Source organism: Schistocerca serialis, chromosome 5 (assembly GCF_023864345.2).
Source record: "Schistocerca serialis cubense isolate TAMUIC-IGC-003099 chromosome 5, iqSchSeri2.2, whole genome shotgun sequence".
Taxonomy (NCBI): domain Eukaryota; kingdom Metazoa; phylum Arthropoda; class Insecta; order Orthoptera; family Acrididae; genus Schistocerca; species Schistocerca serialis.
Window position 1 is genome coordinate 494727432 of NC_064642.1, and position 22631 is coordinate 494750062.

The 22631-nt window shown below is 42.5% G+C and overlaps 1 protein-coding gene across 1 annotated transcript in view; it reads right to left on the reverse strand.

Moving 5' to 3' along the window:
- LOC126481022 (RNA polymerase-associated protein CTR9 homolog) overlaps positions 1-22631 on the reverse strand; it is a 108889-nt gene that overhangs the window by 81251 nt on the left and 5007 nt on the right. Inside the window, exons 3-6 of the mRNA XM_050104483.1 lie at positions 7120-7359; positions 6457-6725; positions 4305-4500; positions 4052-4159 (exon numbers count right to left, since the gene is read on the reverse strand). Of these exons, the coding sequence (XP_049960440.1) occupies positions 4052-4159; positions 4305-4500; positions 6457-6725; positions 7120-7359 (813 nt within the window). The remainder of the gene's footprint in view (positions 1-4051; positions 4160-4304; positions 4501-6456; positions 6726-7119; positions 7360-22631) is intronic.

Sequence of the window (22631 nt, forward strand, 5' to 3'; positions counted from 1 at the left end):
CATTTTCTACTGTTATTTCTTTTACTGTGTTTAGTTCTTGTGTGTAGTTCTGTTTGTTCACGCGTGTTCTGTTTACCGTATTTACTCGAATGTAAGCTGCACTTTTTTTCCGGTTTTTGTAATCCAAAAAGCCGTCTGTGGCTTAGAATAGAGTGCAAAGCAAGCGGAAGTTCTGCAAAATGTTGGTAGGTGCTGCCTCAACTAACTTCTGCCATCGAATGTTTGTAGTGCTACACAGGCATGCTTTGCAGGCACAAAGATAAATACTGGCACCAAAACCTCTACATCAGTAAACAAAATTTTAAAAAAAGGTAGAAGATGAGATTTGTTCTCCGCCCCAAGTTTCGACCATTGCATTTTCATACATTATCCAACAAAGTAAACACAAATTCCGTATCATTCATCTTCGAATGTAGCAGCCTTTCACATATTCGTAGCAACAAAACAATTTCTTCACACAAAAATACCACCAATGTACAAGGCTTTAGGATTTTTGCACAAGTTGATACGCTGGGTCGCATTAAGATTTCAAGTAGCGGCACCTATTGCTTCGTGGAATTTTGTGAAGTACTTGTTGGTGTTAGTGAACCATAATGAAGCGGTTTCATTATAGTGCCAAATTCAAGAGGGGAGTTATTTCTTTTGCAGAACAAAGTTCTAATCGTGCTGCAGGTCTGCAATACAGGATTGATGAGAGCAACGTCAGGCGATGGCGACTACAGAGAAACAAATTATTTGAATATTCAAGTAGAAGAAAAGCATTTAGTGGGCCAAAGTGTGGCCTATATCATGCATTAGAAGTGATTTTAAATGAATTTGTTACGGAACAGCGTCAGAAATTCCTGCCTGTGAGTGCCAAAATTTTAAAAATTAAGGCACATGAAATTGCTAGAGAGCAAAAAATCGAAAATTTTAAGGCTAGTCGCAGCTGGATTGATCTGTTTATGAAGCGCTGGGGGTTTTTCACTTCGGAGGCGAACTTCAGTTGCGACTGATGATCGTAGCAGTATGGTCCCTTTAATCTCCCAAACCAACCAACTTCAGTTGCACAGAAGCTGCTGAAAAATTATGAAGAAAAACGTGTGGAATTTCAGTGCTTCATAATTAGGTGGTGCACAGAAAAGCAATACCTTCTTGGTCAGACAGGAAATGCTGACCAAACTCCTGTATATTTTGACATGCCATCAAATTATATGGTTGACACCAAAGGAAAGAAAGATATAAGTGTTCTTACATCAGGGGGTGAAAAAAAGCAGATTTCCATCATCGCTTGCTTGCACAGCAGATTGACATAAATTACCCCCATTCATAGTTTTCAAGCGAAAGACTTTACTGAAATCTGAAATGTTTCCAAAAACTGTAATTGTACGAGCAAACAAAACTGGGTGATTTTCGGAGGACATGGTGGTGAAATAGATTAGGCATGTGAGGAATCGTCGTCCTGGCGCAATGTTTGGTTTACGCAGTCTGTTGGTATTAGACGTGTACGCAGGCCATACAACACCTGCAGTAAAATGAAGATTAGAGGAAAGCGAAACGTACTTGGCAGTAATTCCAGGTGGGATGACAACAATTCTGCGACCATTTGACGTCTGTTTGAATAAACAATTTAAGGACAAGATTAAATGCATGTACACAGACTGGCTTTCGAAAAGTGACAGACAACTGACACCAACAGGACATGTAAAACGCACAAGTTTGTCCCAAGTGCGCCAATGGATTTATGATGCCTGGAAGTGTGTTCAAAATCACTGTGCAACAAGCATTTAAAAAATGTTCGATATCCAATGCACTAGATGGTATGGAGGACGATGCTCTGTATGAAGAAATTAGTAACAAAGAATCGAGTCATAGTGATTCAGAATCATGCTAGTATGTTAAACATTTTGTATAAGATGTATTACAAACCTAATAAAATTTTATTTTAAATTACAGCATTTAACTTCTAAGTTATTTTCATTCCTATTTTATAAGCGTTGCTACTCTGCGTTGCACAGGATAGAAAATTAAATCCTGTCTGCCTAATAAACTACGAAACTAGAGTGAGACAACAGCAAACGTGGAAGAATATACATGTCAGGTCATGTTTATATTCGTATTATTCTTATGCTGAATAGTGATACAGTCAGAAATGAAGCACGGCAACTGACTAGATTTTTAAATCTAAGATGACTAATTTCTGCAAAGATTTTCAAATGGAGAAAAATTTTCACTAAAATCTCGTTCTGAACATCTTCTGTCATACGGAGTGTATTATTTGGTTCTTGTTGATCATTATCAAAGAAAGCAGTAGTGTAAGTAACAACAAATAGCAGTCACTTGCCACTGTTTCGCTAATGAGACAATTCCTCTCTTTTTTTATTGCAAGCGGTGGTAGTGTGCACAAAAGCAAGCCGTGCTGCGAGCGGCGACAGGTCGTAAACATTTATTACCAGAATGCACGAACAATGCATGACACAGTACAATAATGCAGCTTAGAGTGACATAAACACCTATAGCAAAGAGAACGCACATATCAGATCAAAGCAAAATAAGCAAACGATTCAAACCAGATGAAGCACATGAAAAAGGATGGGTACCTCTATAAATACGGATGCACAGCAATAGCTACCTGGTAAAGCTTAACTGCTAAGCTTACGACTCGAACCAAACTACTGTAGCTGTACCTTCATCCATTCGACCTAAATTGCATCTCACATTACAATGCACCAACTTTGTTTCGATTTGGAGGTGCGATCTAAATCTTTTCTCTTCCCTTGAATTTCGGGTCTCAAATTTCAGGTGCAGCTTACATTACGGAAACTTTTTTTTTTCCTTGTTTTCAAGCTTCATTTTTCAGGTGCGGTAATATGGTAATCCATGGAGCATGGATCTGAAGTGTGCTTGCTTATGTGTCAATTGTTGATTTGACAGGTTGTGAATGGTGGTGTTTGTGGTTGTTGGTTTCCTGAATATTGTGAAGTTGCGTGTGTTGTTTGTTTTATGTATGGTGAGATCTAGAAAACGTAGTGTGTTGTTAATTTCCGTTTCTAATGTGAAGTTAATTTTTGAGTGTAAGTTATTTCATAGTGTAGCTGTTTTTTGTGTGTATGTGGTTCATCAATCAGGCATATTATGCCATCAACATATGCCTGATTGATGAACCACATACACACACAGGACAGCTACTGGGCTGGGACACACAACAAACCACAATCACACTGTTTTGGTGAAGTGAAAAGTGCTTTTACGAGCTTATTTGTGGAAAATACGTGTTATATTTATGTGTGCATCACGACACCTCACCATGATGCGGAGAAGGGCTTGCCACACGAAAACTTAAGTAAAAACAAATCTAGGCACGAAATATCATGACAAGCTAAATTACATTCTAGATGATAGGTTAACTCTCAGCAAAATCTCTCATCAACATCGTTTGGTTGCAGATGACAAGCTACCTGTAGTGAATAATCCAGAAAAATCATGCACGCCAAGTGTAAAGGTATTAACAAAAAGAAACAAACTACTGTTTGAACTAAACATCCACATAGTTTTATAATCATTTAATAAAAACGTTCACATTACAGAATAAATAAAATGGAAACCCACTGATGATGGAACAGTGGTGCTGAAACATGTTTGGGTACTGAGAAAAAAATGCTGTTTCGCGTAACTGGTGGACCTCACTTCCGACAAATTAGTAGAGGTGGGTTTTGTTAATGTTGGTTTGTTAATTCATTATGAAGAAAATGAACTACGAAACCACCGTATACTCAAAGAGTGAAGAAAAAAGTTATTGGTTCTTTTAGCTTTCTACAGAGTAATGATGCCAGATGAAAAGATAGGAAATGCAACAAATGTGTTTCTGCCGCCTTTGTTCACATTTAGGTATGTTGCCATTTGTTAAATGAAGGTTTTATTGTATCTTTATCTTATTTTATTTTAATTTAATACACAGTTGCTCATCTAGTATAAATTTCCTACAGTATAGTAGCTTTAATTTATATTAAAGTGCTGTTGACACTTTCCCATTTATATTGCCACATATCTCAAAGATTATCTGAAAGACTACCTGAACGTGAAATGCACGTGCTAGCTGGTAACAGCTTTCAGCCCTCATTGCTTCATTTTCGGTGTTGTGAAATGCATGTAGTGCCAGATGCTGCACTTTGTTGTAATCCTGAGAAAATAATGTCAAACTTTTAGTAATATGTAAGTCAAAAAAATGAGCAACTTGGATACTCAAATCATCGGTATTTTAGTGACTATTAAGATCAATACTTTTTAGATAATTTAAAACAAGTACTTATGCATAATTAACATACCTTCTTGAAAAAGAAATGATTTGCTAGATGATTTAGTACCATTGGATTTGTTGAGTCTATTGTATATGCTTTAGATAACATCTGAACTCCTGTTCGGATAGATTCTGGTTCTTGTTGATTTAATTTTAAAATAGCCAATCCAACAAGTGCCCCAACACATTGTGCATCCAACTGCAAGGCACGTTCAAATGCCAACCTTGGAACATAATATGTATTGCACACATAATTCACAGTGGGTCTACAATTAACATCGAGGAATAAAACTGCAGTGGGCAAGAGGTAATTTATTCCACTTTTAGAGGGCAAAGGTAGCTCCACGTTTATAATTTATACAACAGAATACTTAAGTTTCATTTCTACGGATGTAATCTGAAGCCAAATTATGAAAATGTGGGCAAGACTACAAGAAGTTAAGCAAATTACACTACTTGAGACATTTAGTCATAACACCAAATCAATTCTCAAAAACTTTCTGAATTAGGAGACATAGCCAATTCCTTTCAAATTATCATTCACTACCTTGCATTCATAAAATTCTTATGCTGTTGTAAATATCACATAGCAATTTGATATCAATGACAGTATCCTGTACGAAAAGCTGTAACATAAGCTATAAGGATACAATAAAACAAGCAGCGGTGCACAGTGTGTATGCTCTTTTTTTTATTAATGAAGGGCAAATGAAAGGGACATGTAACAAATGTTTCACAGAAAGGAATTTTAAGATATATTCAGAAAATAATGTCACACAATTGTATACATGGCTATGTCATAAATATAAAGTTATCGTAAAAACTAAAATAGGCTAAAAGTGTGTGTGGTTGCTCATGTGCTGAAGTATTGTTTGACTTTAAATGTTGGCACAAAAATGCTGTTTGTTCGAAAGTGTTCCACTGTTAAGATGTAGGGAAAGAAGTTGTCAAGAAAAAGAGCATAACTGATTTGAGTACTCGATCAATACAAGTGAAATCTTAACAAGGTAAAACAATGAATGTGATGTGTGTGTGTGTGTGTGTGTGTGTGTGTGTGTGTGTGTGTGTGTGATTTATTGTTGACGAAGGTCTTAATGGCTGAAAGCTTTATTTGTGACAGTCTTTTTGTTGTACCTATCTGTGACTCAGCACCTCTGCACTATGTCATGGGAACAATTACGTAGTTTAGACAGAAGCCATACTAGCAATTGTTGTAAATAGCTAACACACAATAGCTTTGGAGATATTAAGGAAACATTTTCCTAAGCCGTTAGACATGTGACACTTTGCCGAAGGCAATTTTAGAACAATTTTTGATTTCACCCTCAAAGGATGATATACAACACATTTGGAATCTACTACTTTACTTAGATATACAGAGTGGTTACTCAATAACACTTTGTAGTAAAAGAGTTTAGTAGCCATAGGAAAGCAAAATAAGCAAGGATTTGAATTGAAGAAGATAAACAGCTTTCAGACTACATAATTATTAGTTGATTTCACCTATCAATAAAATATGTACTACATGTCACTGTACAATATGTACATTGTGTAGACCTATTACTATTTTAGTGACAGCTGTGTTCTGGCATACATTTCAATACTTTAACATATGTCTCTGAGCTTAAAAATAGAACTTCATGTTGCTGTTTCTTCCTTGCATGTAGCTCTAAAGATAAAGATTTTTTTTAAACTGAAAGTAATTCCACTCATGTTCTTGACAGATAATAAATATTACATTGAAGCAAAGAGACTATAGTGTTCTGCACACAATGCCCTTCAGTACAAAATTTCATCCTTAACACGGCTAGTGGCTAGGGAATACCGCAGTGTCAAAATGTTTGGAATGAAATAGTAATGGATGATTATCTAACCTACTACTTATGTAAATACTACTGTACAAAAATTAAAAATGTGAACTAAAAATCTGAGCTGTACCATACAACATGAAATCTAGCATTGTCACCGACAGATGAAAAATACTGTTAGCTAGGAAATTACTCAAAACAGTGTATGCATCTAGTAGCACAGTTATGTGTATTGTTCTTTCTAGAAAGGAAATAATCAACTTCACTTTATGTACTGGAAGCCCAATAATCACATTCATATTACATCATTATACATATTTTTAACATATTTCTGATAGTTACACGCACTGAGACAGAAAGAAAATGTGTTACCTAGCTTTTTCCTGATTTCCAAGCTTCATGAAACAATGCCCCATACCAAGCCTAACAGCAGCTGGACACTGTGGGTTAGTGCGAAGTGCCTTCTTATAGAAAGCCAAAGCTCCTCTGTAATCTTTCTTGTTAAACGCAATGCAGGCTTTACCCAGCAATGATGGAATATTATTTGGGGACTGATTTAGCACAAAATTAAACTGTGCATCTGCCTGTTCCATTTTATCGCCTTCCAACAGACAGAAGTATGCTCGACCCAAAAGATGGTTCTGCAAAATAATAATAATGTTATAGGAAACATCAATCAGTCTAGAATGTAACAATAAGGCTTCATAATTCTCATCTTTGAGACAACATGGGATGAAGTGTTATCTCAGCTGAATGAGGATAAGAAAGGAAATCAGCAGGATTACTAGAAAAAAATATTGTCAACCACTGTATTAAGAATATAACTTATTCAAATTTAGAGTTAAAAATAAGAGAAGTAGATAACAAATAAGAATGAATCAACTGGAATAAAGTACGACCTATTGCCACAAAAATCATTCAAGACAATGGCAATCAAAGCATTATGCCTTAGACAACAACTCACATCACAAAACTACAGGATGTGTTAAACTTCCACACTTCAATGATTAATGTGTGTGGCTAATGAATACGTACCTGATCATACATAATAATTTTGTCAGCTGTTGTGTAGAGCAATGTCGCTTTAGTGAAGAGCTCTCTCTTCTTATCTTTGTTCTTTTCTCTATTGGCCTCTTGTACGTAATATGCTGCCAGCATATCCAAAGCTCGCATTTGGTCTTTTTCGAAGTCTCTGTAATCGATGTTAGCATCGGTCCGAGATGCTTCCAATATCTTAATGAAGTCATCAATTTTTTCTTGCTTATAATATTCCAACTGAAATAATGTAAAGATACTGTGATTATTCTCACGGATACACCACATATGACAAAAGATGTTAACAATGTACTTATTTTCTATAAATAATACCCATGTGTAACACCATAAAAAGAGAAGTAAGGTTGCTATAGATCTGCACCTATTTCCCATGGTCTTCTTTCTGCTAATGCAAGATCTTTGTCTATAAAAACAGGTGTAGTGTTTACTATTCATTTTCTTGCAGACACTACCTCTTAGAAGCATCCCTAATGGTCTTATCATTTCCCAACAGCATCTCTGGGTGTGCCTCGGTTTTAGTTGCCAATATGTAAATTTCGGTCTCAATAAATAATCTGTTAAGGCTTTCCACTGAGCAAGACAGTATCTTTAAGTAGCTGATTTTTTGTTCAGCTGCAATTTCAAATGAGGCAGAGCTGGTTATTGCTCACCTAAACCTATTCATGAGGATTTGCCTGCAACATGGGATTAATGAGAACCATCAAAATCTTTTCCATCTCTTTAAAGCTGGTCACTTGTTATAGTAGCATACGGTAGATACTGTATCTCTCAAGACTGACTAATTTCAACCACACACGTTTCAAAAGGAAAGTTCTCACAAGACGACATTCATATTACAAGACTGAAAGGCTGGCTAGTACTTCAGGAGAAATGTCAGTATTACTGACACACACTCGTGAAAGTACTTATTCTATTCTAGCTTTAGGAATTGATAGTCTCGTTCTCGGGAAGGGGAGAGAGAGATTGAGGAAGGCACATTTAGACAGCAGAACGAGAGAGAACAAGGTTTGTTGGTTTGAGGGATTAAAGGGACCAGACTGCTACGGTCCCTTTTTCCAAAACTAAAACACCCACACAGAATATAAACGACAATGGAAAGGACGACAGACGACACAAGCCAAGAATGACTTATACAGATACAAGACAAAACGAATTAAAATCACACAGAGAGTGATGGTGGTTGGCCGACCAGAGAGAGAGAGAGAGAGAAAAAAAAAGGAAAAGCCAACCACCGAGAACACATTACAAAAAACTCAGTCTAAAATCATAGGCCAAAGGCCAGAATCAAAACAGAAAAGACATAACAAACACTCAGATTAAATGATAAAAAACCCCTGCCCGAATAAAACGCAAAACTAAACCTGCCATAGCAGAGTCATCAGTTAAAAGGGCAGGGAGTGTATCAGGTAGCGCAAACGTCTGCCTGAGCACAGCTAAAAGTGGAAAGCCCAACAAAGTGTGGACCACTGTCAATGCCAAGCCGCAGCGACATAGAGGGGGGTCCTCACGGCGCAATAAATGGCTGTGCATCATCCGTGTGTGCCCAATGCACAGTTGGCAGAGGACGACAGACTCCTTGCAAGAGACTCGCAAGGAGGAGCGCCACACAGTCGTCGTCTCCTTGACGGCACGGAGTTTGTTAGCGGTGGTCAGACCGCGCCATTCAGCGTCCCATAGCGCGAAAACTTTGCGGCACAAGACTGCTCGCAAATCAGTCTCCGGGAGGCCAACGTCCGGAGATTGTTTACTAGTGGCCCCTTTCGTCAGGCGTTAAACATTTTCATTGCCGGGTATCCCAGCATGGCCTGGGGTCCACACAAAGACCACAGAACGGCTGAAACAGGCAAGAGTATGCAGGGAATCCTGCATAGCCATCACCAGATGAGAACGAGGGAAACACTGGTCAATAGCTCGTAAACTGCTCAGGGCACGAAAGATGGCAACCAGCTCAGCAGTAAAAACGCCGCAGCCAGCTGGCAATGAATGTTGTTCATAGTGGTCCCCTAGAGTCAGAGCATAACCGACACGACCAGCAACCATCGAGCCGTCAGTGTAAACAACGCCAGAGCCCCGATACGTGGCCAGGATGGAATAAAAGCGACGGCGGAATGCCTCCGGAGGGACTGAGTCCTTCTTGCCCTGTGCCAAGTCGAGCCGAAGGCAAGGGCGAGGAACACACCATGGGGGTGTACGCAAAGGGACCCTGAAAGGAGACGGAACAAGGAAAACCCCAAGCCCAGAGAGAAGCTCTTTGGCGCGGACCGCGATCGTACAACCTGACCAGGGCCGACGTTCTGGCAGATGGAAAACCGATTGTGGGAACAGAAGACGATAATTTGGATGCCCGGGCAAGCTAAAAACATGGGCAGCATAAGCGGCCAGCAAAAGTTGGCACCGTAACAGCAGTGGGGGGACACCTGCCTCCACGAGGATGCTGTCCACAGGGCTGGTCCGGAAGGCACCAGTGGCAAGTCGTATCCCGCTGTGTAGGAGTGGGTCCAGCACCCGCAACGCAGAAGGGGATGCCGAACCATAAACCAGGCTCCCATAATCCAGACGGGACTGGATTAACGCCTGGTAGAGCTGTAAGAGGGCAGATCGGTCGGCGCCCCAGCTGGTGTGGCTCAGGCATCGCAGAGCATTTAGATGCCGCCAACACCTCTGTTTAAGCTGCCGAATATGAGGCAGCCAAGTCAACCGGGCATCAATAACTACACCCAAAAACCTATGCGTCTCAACCACAACAAGAAGATCGCCTTCAAGATAAAGCCGTGGCTCCGGGTGAACAGTGCGTCGCTGGCAGAAATGCATAACGCAGGTCTTGGCAGCCGAAAACTGAAAGCCATGCGCTACAGCCCAAGACTGCGCCTAGCAGATAGCGCCCTGAAGCTGACGTTCAGCGGCTGCAATGCCAATAGAGCTATAGTAAAGGCAGAAGTCCTCAGCATACATGGACGCTGAGACATGACGTTCCCACTGCCGCAAGCCCGTTAATTGCTATTAAAAACAGGCAGACACTTAAAACAGATCCCTGTGGCACCCCGTTCTCCTGAACTCGGGAGGAGCTATGTGAGGCTGTGACTTGCACGCGGAAGGTTCGATGCGACAGAAAATTTCGGATGGAAATCGGCAGTGGACCGCAAAGACCCCATCCAGGAAGCGTAGAAAGGATGTGATGACACCATGTCGTATCATACGCCTTCCGCATATCAAAAAAGACAGCGACCAGGTGCTGACGGCGGGCAAAGGCAGTACGGATGGCTGACTCCAGGCTCACCAGATTGTCGGCGGCGGAGCGGCCTTTACGGAACCCACCCTGAGACGGAGCCAGAAGGCCCCGAGACTCCAGTACCCATTCCAAGCCCCGGCTCACCATCCGTTCAAGCAACTTGCAAAGAACGTTGGTGCGGCTAATGGGACGGTAGCTGTCCACCTCCAAAGGGTTCTTGCCAGGTTTCAGAATGGGGATAACAATACTTTCCCGCCATTGCGACGGAAACTCACCCTCGACCCAGAGATGGTTGTAAAGGTCGAGGAGCCATTGCTGGCAGTCCACTGAAAGGCGTTGCAGCATCTGACAGTGGATGCGATCTGGCCCAGGAGCGGTATCAGGGCAAGTGGCTAGGACACTGCGAAATTCCCACTCACTGAATGGAACATTGTACGATTCTGGATGGTGGGTGCGAAACGAAGGGATCCGACGTTCCATCCACTCTTTAATGGAGCGGAAGGCCAGGGGGTAATTTGCAGAAGTGGAACTCGGAGCATAATGCTCTGCCAAGCGGTTGGCAATGACGTCGGAGTCTGTACAAACTGCGCTGCACCATTCAGTGAGAGCGCTGGGACGCTGACAGGGGTTCAATAGCCATAGAGGTGTCGAATCCTGGCCCAGACCTGCGATGGAGAGACATGGAGGCCAATGGTGGAAACATACCGCTCCCAGCACTCCTGCTTACGTTGGCGGATAAGGCAGCGCACCTGCGCATGCAGCCGTTTCAAGGTGATGAGGTGTTCTATGGAGGGATGTTGCTTGTGACGCTGGAGCACCCGCCGGCGATCTTTAACCGCTTCAGTGATCTCAGGCGACCACCAAGGCACAGTCCTCCGCCGAGGGGACCCAGAAGAAAGGGGAATGGCAGATTCTGCGGCAGTAACGATGCTGGTGGTGACTGAGTGAACCACCGCATCAATGTCGTCATTAGAGAGAGGCTCAATAGCGGCAATGGAGGAGAACAAGTCCCAGTCAGCCTTATTCATAGCCCATCTGCTGGGGCGCCCAGAAGAATGACACCGTGGGAGTGACAGAAAGATCGGAAAGTGGTCACTACCACACAGGTCGTCATGCACACTCCATTGGACAGACGGTAAGAGGCTAGGGCTGCAGATCGAAAGGTCGATGGCGGAGTATGTGCCATGCGCCACACTGTAGTGTGTGCAGGCACCATCATTTAAAATCGAGGATCGAGCTGCATCAATAAATGCTCAACGGTGGCGCCTCGACCTGTTGCCACTGACCCACCCCACAGAAGGTTATGGGCGTTGAAGTCGCCCAGTAACAAGAAAGGTGGCGGCATTTGGGCTATCAGCGCAGCCAGGACATGCTGCGCAACATCACCATCTGGTGGAAGGTAAAGACTGCAGACGGTAACAGCCTGTGGCGTCCACACCCGAACAGCGACAGCCTCTAAAGCTGTTTGTAGAGGGGCAGACTCGCTGTGAAGAGAGTTAAGGACATAGATGCAGATGCCACCAGACACCCTTTCATAAGCTGCCCGGTTCTTATAATAACCCTGATAGCCACGGAGGGCAGGGGTTCGCATTGCAGGAAACTAAGTTTCCTGAAGAGCAATGCAGAAGAAAGGGTGAAGGCTGATAAGTTGTCAGAGCTCAGCTAGATGGTGGAAGAAACCGCTGCAGTTCCACTGGAGGATGGTATTGTCCATAACTGAGAAAGGCGTGAATGGACTGGGAAGGCAAATTACGCCGCTGGGTCACCTGCTGCCTCCGATTGAGCACATGTGCGAGTGCTATCCATGGCATCTGAGGGATCCGCGAGATCGAGGTCCTCAGCAGACGCCAGAATCTCCACCTCGTCCTCAGACGTAGAGCTGGAAGGTTGCGGTGGGGTAGGTGCCACCGCGAGTTCCTTGGGCTTAGAGCTCTTCTTCTTGGATTTCTCACGCTGCTCCTTGGGTTTCACTGGCTGGGAGGGCTTCACCGATTCAGTCTCCGGGACGGAGGAGGATCGCGAAGCCCTATGACCAGCTGATTGTTGGCACTTACGCAACTGTCGGCCTTCCCGCTTGTGGAAACCTGGAAATGGAGGGCCCCAAGGGACCCTTTGCGAGCGTGAGAAGCCGAAGAAGTTGGACCCTTCTCCGGCTGAGAAGCGGGGATGGATGTCCCTGATGTGTGGGGGAGTGTTGCTCCTGAGGTAGGTGGCACAGGAGCAACAGGGGTGATAGTGCCCCCCACAGGCAAGGGGGCATGTGGAGTTGTACGGCTCTGTGATGTGGCTGGAATATGCTGAACTGATGGGGCTAACACGGTTGTCATTGCAGCAGCATAGGAGGAAGTCATTCGTACCGGATGTAGTCGTTCATATTTCCGCTTGGCCTCAGTGTAGGTCAGTCAGTCCAGGGTCTTATATTCCATAATTTTGCGCCCTTTGTGTAAGATCCTGCAGTCTGGCGAGCAAGGTGAATCGTCTCTCCGCAGTTGACACAGATGGGAGGCGGGGCACATGGAGTATTGGGATGCGATGGGCGTCCGCAATCTCGACATGTGAGGCTGGAAGTGCAGCGGGAAGACATGTGGCCGAACTTCCAGCACTTAAAGCACCGCATCGGGGGAGGGATATAGGGTTTGACATCACATCGGTAGACCATCACCTTGACCTTCTCTGGTAATGTATCACCTTCGAAGGCCAAGATGAAGGCACCGGTAGCTACCTGATTGTCCTTCGGACCCCGATGAATGCGCCGGACGAAATGGACACCTCGATGTTCTAAGTTGGCATGCAGCTCGTCATGAGACTGCAAAAGTAGGTCCCTATGGAAAATAATACCCTGGACCATATTGAAACTCTTATTTGGGATGATGGTAACTTTAACATCCCCCAACCTGTCACAAGCAAGTAACCTGTGTGACTGGGCAGAGGATGCCATTTTTATCAAAACTGACCCAGAGCGCATTTTAGACAAGCCCTCCACCTCCCCAAACTTGTCCTCTAAATGCTCGACGAAGAACTGAGGCTTTGTGGATAGAAAAGACTCCCCATCAGCTCTCGTACAAACTAAGAATGGGGGCGAATAACTGTGACTGCCACCCTGAGACTTACGCTCCTCCCACGGTGTGGCCAGGGAGGGGAACATTTTCGGATCGTACTTCTGAGCATTAAATTGAGCCCGAGAATGCTTAGAGGCTGCTGGCGGCAGGCCACCAGCGAGAGATGATGTACCACGCTTCATTGCGGGTCATCCGCCCTGATGCCCTCCCCATGGGTGCCACCCAGCCTCAGCAAAGGCCACCTGGCAGGATGGCCATGGCCGGGAGTCCTGATGCCCCAGGGAGATGGGCATCTACTCCTTGGCATACGTGGGGAGTTAACGGCGCAGGCATCAGTAGAGCGATCCCTGTGTTGTCAGGGGGCTACAACCAACAGGGTACTTGGCAGCCCACCACAACGGACTGGCTACCGTGCTGGATTTTAGGTGACACGTAGTCCATGGTCGTCGTCTCCACAAAAAGCAACACTACACAGTGCATAGTGAAAACTGCATCCATGAACACATCCTCGCCCAAGAGATGGAGAACGAGCGGGACGGCAATGCGACGACAAGAAAGCGGGCTAGAGGTCTTAATGCACGATGGACAAAATGCACCATGTACGGTGCCCTTCCCCAATTGGCTCGCTCTGCGGAAGAATTTGGAAAAATGGATGTCAAATCCAACAGGGGACCATCACATAAAGGCCAAAACTTTTGAGACTCCTTTTAGTCACCTCTTACGACAGGCAGGAATACCGCGGGCCTATTCTAACCCCTGAACCCGCAGGGGGCAAGGGAACAAGGCCTCCCCTCGATCTCACAAGAGGTTAGTTGCTCCCAATCTACCCATTTCCCCTCCCTGAGGTACAAACTATTAACTCCAAAAGTTAGGATAGTGTATGTACTTTTATATGTGTCTTTTGATAATACTGAGATTTCTTGTACTGGTCAACAATTCTGTCTCATATACATGGTGTCACTTACAAGAGTCAGGGGCATATTCTCTGGTATTTTGACAGATACTTGCAATTTCGTTTTTTTAACGCATATCTGGAGTCATTCCATACAAATACTGCCCACCATGTCTTTCATGCAATGCCCACTGCCAACAGAAACAATTTGTTTCCTGCTAAAAAACAAAATCATTTTTAAAGCAGAATTTTATGTGCCCATTCGATAGAGCAGCCCCAACTTAGTCTAGTGCTATATTTATTTTATCAGTATGCATTGACAGGAACAGTAAAACATGAAAATTGACAAAGTACTCCATCAGCACTGAGGTACGGTGGTAGCAGCCAACATGGGCTATGATGGTCCTGTCGCTTTTGGAGTACTGACTATTCTTCATGTTTTATTGTTTCTGTTCATAAATATCAATAAAACAAATATTGCACTAAGGTAATTTTAGACCACTGTATCAAATGGGCATGTAAAATTTCATTGTAAAAATAATTTTGTTTGGAATGGGAAGCAAACTGACAATGGGTGTTGCTTAAAGGGCATGAAGAGCAATATTTGTTTGGCTGACTCCAGTTACACATTGCATAAACAAAATTGAAAATATCTGCTGAAACGTCAGAGAAAATGCACCTGACAACTCTTAGAAGAGAGACTGTGTGGGCACGCACTTTCTTGTGAGAGTGTGCATCTCTCTCTCTCTCTCTCTCTCTCTCTCTCTCTCTCTCTCTCTCTCTCTCTCTCTCTCCCCCCCCCCCCCCTTTTCATTTCTGCATCTAATAATGTTGATGACATTTGTTTATTGGTATGGGATCATGTTGTCTAGTAATTTTAACTTATTTAGATCTAAAAGTGCCCACTTGTTGGTCACTTCCCACTGCACTACACTATCTGTGATATAAGAGAAAAGCAACAAATCAATTTTTTACAATAATCCAAAAGTTCTACTGAAATATGTTGTTCTCAATACATTCTGAAGGCATGTATTAGTACCAGAAAAAAGTGATGAATTAATGGCTTGGGATGATCCAGTTGTTTTGCTGAAATGCAGTTTTCCATGTACCTGCCCTTACAGCTGGATGGTAAGGCTGGGGTATAAGGACCAACCCCATAAAGCCAGAGCTTCTGCTCTTTTTGGATGAATGTTCTGTATCTCTATATAAAGCAGATCCACAGCAAGTGGACCGATGGACCCCAACTGACTATCTCCAATCCGAACAAAATTTTGCACAGAAGCTCCTTCTTGAATAAAACCAAGCGTAGCAACATTTGGGTTCAAGACAAAAACAGAATAATAAAAAAAGAATCATGGTTTGATGGCACTTTCAGTAGGAAACTGAAAAAATGTTGTGAGAGTTCTACAACAGTTTTAGTAAAAATTATAATGACTTAAAAGTAATACTAGTAATAATCCAAAACAGACTACATGAGATGCACAACCTCCAAACTTCTATCACACATTTGTTTCCATCTGCAACAATCCTTACGACAAAATGTGAGTACGGACAGCTAGCAAGTAATTTTAAGGGGAAACACCATCACTGACCCCAAAATATCAACTTTGAGACTAGCCTCAAGGTGCACATGAACCACACAACTCAAATGCCTGCAAGTTTCCCTCTTGCTATAGTGGTGTGCAAGAAAGAAGGGAGGTATGCAGTGTGCTTTGCAAAGATGAGCGCTCTACCCACTGCTTACCCCAGTAATTGGAAACACTGTGGCAAGTGCTGACCTGGGTCGCTGTTCTTGTTGGAAAAATTACCATATGCTTGAAAAACTATCGCAACAGTTGATGTTTACTTTATGCCACCTGTGATGAACATTATAGTGGCTAAGTACCTTCACCATACCTAAACTAACATAAAAACCTATGCAGAAAGACACTATTGGCCAGAGCCACTGTGCACCACACCGCCACATAACTGCTTATGTGAACACCACTATATCGATATGGCGTCTGCTACTGTCTGAAATGAACACGACAATGGCAAGATAATCCTTAGCCCACTGTGTTTAGACATTAAACAACATTTACAAAGTGAGTGACATTGTTCGCAGATCTCCAATCCATTATCTGTCAGGTAACTGACTGTGTGTGGGGTGCACGCAAGGTTTTTCCTAGATTAGGCGACTCTCCATCCAATCCAGATAAACGATAGCTGAAGGCAGCCCAGACACAACAGTGTAAGATTGAAAGAAGTGCCTCCCACAGGTGAGAGCACTAAAATCCTCTTGGTTAACTGTCAAAGCTTTCACAACAAAGTGCCAGAGTTTGTAGTGCTCCTGAAAAGCAGTGAAGCTCACACACAGCTAGGTATAGAAAGCTGGTTGAAACCTAAAATTAAAAGCAGTGAGATTTTTGGGGAAAATTTAAGTGTAAATCAAAAGGATATGCAAATGGGAAATGGAGATGGGGTATTTGTCACAGCAGATTCAAACCTACCAAGATAGAAACTAAAGCTGCATGTGAGACTGTTTGGGCTAGACTAAGTATCATGGATGAGCATAAAATAAGAACTGTATCGTTCTATCGCTCACCACTCATATCCTGATGGAACTGAAAAACTTACAGTAAACCTTAGTTCACTTGTATGTAAGTTCTCCAGTCATACTGTAATCATCAGTGGAGATTTTAATCATACAACAATCAACTGTGAAAATTACAGTTTTGTTAGTGGTGGGCATGGTAAGACATCCTGTGAAATATTACTAAATGCCTTCTTTGAAAACTACTTATAACAGATGAAATACACGGTGTTTGGAAATTCCCATTAGAAACTTCCAGGACTCGTAGAAGGGAGCGAGTAGACTTTGAAATGCAACCCACATCTGGAAACGTATCATTTCCATGCAACAACCATTTGAAAACACGTTGGTAATGCGACCACTTTTATATCTAATTGATTAGGATTGGCCCAGTACATCACTTGTTTTACAGTCCCACTTGTTAATAGCCCAAGAAATTGCCCATGTACTCGTTGATGCAGTACAGCCTCTTCCAATTTGGGTGAGTGGCACCTCCTTGGAGCACTGCAGTGCAAAATGAGATATGTGTGTGAACAATGCATTGTTGGAAAGAGCAAACTCTCAAGTTTTACATTGTTTCCACTAGGTAGCTCCAGTGTACACCCACTTCAGTTGTACTAAGAATGGTGTCGGGACAACAGAAAGCATTTTTTGTTCTACATTTTGCACTGTGTGGGTCGGTAATAACTGTTCAGCGTGACTTTCGTACTAAGTATGGCGTGGATCCTCCTACAGTGCAGAGCATTAGACAATGGCTTGGGCAATTTCAAGAAACACGCTGTTTGCGTACATTCGCCATGCAGCTTGACAGCTCAACATACCTCCAATGTCCATCTGGCATGTCTTACATTGATGTTTACACATGAAACCACACAAAATTCAGCTACTAAAACCCTTCATGAAGGTGATAAACAATGACACATGGAGTTCTGCAATTTCGTTCTTAGCAAGATGTAGAATGACAGTTTCCTTCCACTCTTAGTGTTTAGTAACGAGGTAACATTCCATTTAAATCAAGATTTTAAACATGGCTGAAACAGCAACTGTTGAAATTCTTCACAGTACATGATAACTGCCAAACAGTTGCAGTTTCCATTTAAATGGAAAAGTGAACTGTCATAATGTGTGATTATAGAGTACGGCACAACTACATGAAGTTGTACAACATATGAAGGACTCTCCAAAATTTAATGTGTTTTGTGCAGTTTCACGGGAAAAGGTGTATGGTCCATTTTTCTTTGCTGAGACCACTGTTACCCCCCATGAAACATGGACCTTGCCGTTGGTAGGGAGGCTTGCGTGCCTCAACGATACAGACAGCTGTACCGTAGGTGCAACCCCAACGGAGGGGTATCTGTTGAGAGGCCAGACAAACGTATGGTTCCTGAAGAGGGGCAGCAGCTTTTCAGTAGTTGTTGGGGCAACAGTCTGGATGATTGACTGATCTGGCCTTGTAACACTAACCAAAACAGACTTGCTGTGCTGGTACTGCGAACGGCTGAAAGCAAGGGGGAAAATACAGCCGTAATTTTTCTCCAGGGCATCCAGCTTTACTGTATGGTTAAATGATGATGGCATCCTCTTGGGTAAAATATTCCGGAGGTAAAATAGTCCCCCATTCGGATCTCCGGGCAGGGGCTACTCAAGAGGACATCGTTATCAGAAGAAAGAAAACTGGCGTTCTACGGATCGGAGCGTGGAATGTCAGATCCCTTAATCGGGCAGGTAGGTTAGAAAATTTAAAAAGGGAAATGGATAGGTTAAAGTTAGATATAGTCGGAATTAGTGAAGTTCGGTGGCAGGAGGAACAAGACTTCTGGTCAGGTGAATACAGGGTTATAAATACAAAATCAAATAGGGGTAATGCAGGAGTAGGTTTAGTAATGAATAAAAAAATAGGAGTGCCGGTAAGCTACTACAAACAGCATAGTGAACGTATTATTGTGGCCAAGATAGACACGAAGCCCATGCCTACTACAGTAGTACAAGTTTATATGCCAACTAGCTCTGCAGATGACGAAGAAATTGATGAAATGTATGATGAAATAAAAGAAATTATTCAGGTAGTGAAGGGAGACGAAAATTTAATAGTCATGGGTGACTGGAATTTGAGCATAGAAAAAGGGAGAGAAGGAAACATAGTAGGGGAATATGGGTTGGGGGTAAGAAATGAAAGAGGAAGCCGTCTGGTAGAATTTTGCACAGAGCATAACTTAATCATAGCTAACACTTGGTTCAAGAATAATAAAAGAAGGTTGTATACATGGAAGAATCCTGGAGATGCTAAAAGCTATCAGATAGATTATATAATGGTAAGACAGAGATTTAGGAACCAGGTTTTAAATTGTAAGACATTTCCAGGGGCAGATGTGGACTCTGACCAATCTATTGGTTATGAACTGTAGATTAAAACTGAAGACACTGCAAAAAGGTGGGAATTTAAGGAGATGGGACCTGGATAAGCTGACTAAACCAGAGGTTGTACAGAATTTCAGGGAGAGCATAAGGGAACAATTGACAGGAATGGGGCAAAGAAATACAGTAGAAGAAGAATGGGTAGCTCTGAGGGGTGAAGTAGTGAAGGCAGCAGAGGATCAAGTAGGTAAAAAGACGAGGGCTAGTAGAAATCCTTGGGTAACAGAAGAAATATTTAATTTAATTGATGAAAGGAGAAAATATAAAAATGCAGTAAATGAAGCAGGCAAAAAGGAATACAAACGTCTCAAAAATGATAGCGACAGGAAGTGCAAAATGGCTAAGCTGGGATGGCTAGACGACAAATGTAAGGATGTAGATGCTTATCTCACTAGGGGTAAGATAGATACTGCCTAAAGGAAAATTAAAGAGACCTTTGGAGAAAAGAGAGCCACTTGTATGAATATCAAGAGCTCAGATGGAAACCCAGTTCGAAGCAAAGAAGGGAAAGCAGAAAGGTGGAAGGAGTATACGGAGGGTCTATACAAGGGCGATGTATTTGAGGACAATATGACGGATATGGAAGAGGATGTGATGAAGATGAAGATGAAATGGGAGATACGATACTGCGTGAGGCGTTTGACAGAGCACTGAAAGACCTGAGTCGAAATAAGGCCCCGGGAGTAAACAACATTCCATTGGAACTACTGACGGCTTTGGGAGAGCCAGTCCTGACAAAACTCTACCATCTGGCGAGCAAGATGTATAAGACAGGCGAAATACCTTCAGACTTCAAGAAGAATATAATAATTCCAATCCCAAAGAAAGCAGGTGTTGATAGATGTGAAAATAACCGAACTATCAGTTTAATAAGTCACAGCTGCAACATACTAACGCGAATTCTTTATAGACGAATGGAGAAACTGGTAGAAGCCGACCTCGGCGAAGATCAGTTTGAATTCCACAGAAATGTTGGAACAGGTGAGGCAATACTGACCCTACGACTTATCTTAGAAAATAGATTAAGAAAAGGCAAACCTACGTTTCCAGCATTTGTAGACTTAGAGAAAGCTTTTGACAATGTTGACTGGAATACTCTCTTTCAAATTCTAAAGGTTGCAGGGGTAAAATACAAGGAGCGAGAGGCTATTTACAATTTGTACAGAAACCAGATGGCAGTTATAAGAGTCGAGGGGCATGAAAAGGAAGCAGTGGTTGGGAAGGGAGTGAGACAGGGTTGTAGCCTCTCCCCGATGTTATTCAATCTATATTGAGCAAGCAGTAAAGGAAACAAAAGAAAAATTTGGAGTAGGTATTAAAATACAGGGAGAAGAAATAAAAACTTTGAGGTTCGCCGATGACATTGTAATTCTGTCAGAGACGGCAAAGGACTTGGAAGAGCAGTTGAACGGAATGGACAGTGTCTTGAAACGAGGATATAAGATGAACATCAATAAAAGCAAAACGAAGATAATGGAATGTAGTCGAATTAAGTCGGGTGATGCTGAGGGAATTAGATTAGGAAATGAGACACTTAAAGTAGTAAAGGAGTTTTGCTATTTGGGGAGCAAAATAACTGATGATGGTCGAATAGAGAGGATATAAAATGTAGACTGGCAATGGCAAGGAAAGCGTTTCTGAAGAAGAGAAATTTGTTAACATCGAATATAGATTTAAGTGTCAGGAAGTCGTTTCTTATGGAGTGTAGCCATGTATGGAAGTGAAACATGGACGATAAATAGCTTAGACAAGAAGAGAATAGAAGCTTTCGAAATGTGGTGCTACAGAAGAATGTTGAAGATTAGGTGGGTAGATCAAGTAACTGATGAGGAGGTATTGAATAGGGTTGGGGAGAAGAGAAGTTTGTGGCACAATTTGACTGGAAGAAGGGATCGGTTGGTAGGACATGTTCTGAGGCATCAAGGGATCACAAATTTAGCATTGGAGGGCAGCATGGAGGGTAAAAATCGTAGAGGGAGACCAAGAGATGGATACACTAAGCAGATTCAGAAGGATGTAGGTTGCAGTAGGTACTGGGAGATGAAGAGGCTTGCACAGGATAGAGTAGCATGGAGAGCTGCATCAAACCAGTCTCAGGACTGAAGACCACAACAACAACAAGAACAACAACAACAACAACCACTGTTACAGGAAGCACATTTTTCAATATGCTTGAGAACTTTCTTTTTCCACGGTTGGAGACTGATTTGAAACACTTCATTAACCAACAGGATGGGACACCACCACATTGGCATCTGGAAGTGCGGGAATTTTTAAATCAAAGGATTACTGAATGACGAACTGGTTGCACTGGACCAAATGATTCAGCCTTCCATTACTAACTTCCACAGTTACCGGACCTGACTGTAAGTGATTATTTCTTGTGGGGGTTTATGAAACACACTGTTTATACGCCTTCGTTACCCACATCAATGAGTGAAATGAGACATCGTATAACAGCAACTGTGTAAGATTCTTCCTGATACACCCTGTATGTTCAGTAAACTAGACAAAAAAAGCTGTTGTGCCATATTTCAATGAGGAACTTGAAACTTTTAGCACAGGGCAGGAGCATGTGTAGAGGAACTATGGCTCAAGTTTAAAAAATAGTTGACCATGCACAGGATATATATGTACCCAGTAGAACAGTTCAAATGGGAGGGAACCTCCATGGTATACAGTCACTGTAAAGAAACTTCTAAAGAAACAGAGATTACAGTGTAATAGGTGTAAAACAAAGCATAGGACCATATGTAAAGAGGTGCTGAATGAAACGCATTTGGCTGTCTAAGACAGCAATGCATGATGCCTTCAATGATTACCATAGCAGAATACCATCACATTATCTTTCGCAAAATACAAAGAATTTCTGGTTGTGTGTAAAGGGTGTCCAGTCCCTAGTGAAGGAGACAGGAACTGAAATTGAGGGTAGCAAAAACTGAAATGCTTAACTCCATTTTGAAATACTCCGTTACAAAGAAACGCCAAGGAGAACTGTCCCACTTTAATCCTCGTACCACTGAGAAGATGAGTGAAATAAGTAATAGTGTCAGTGGTGTTGAGAAACAGCTGAAATCATTAAAACTGAACAAAGCTCCAGGGCCTGATGGAAGCCATATCAGATTACACAGTGAATTTGCAGCTGAGTTAGACCCTCTTCTAACTATAATCTACCACAGACCCCTTGAACAAAAAACTGTGCCCAGTTCTTGCAAAACGCACAGGTCACACCTGTCTACAAGGATAGTAGAAGTGATCCACAGAACTACTATCCAAAATTCCTGTCACTGATTTGTTGTAGAGTCTTATAATATGGTTTGAGCT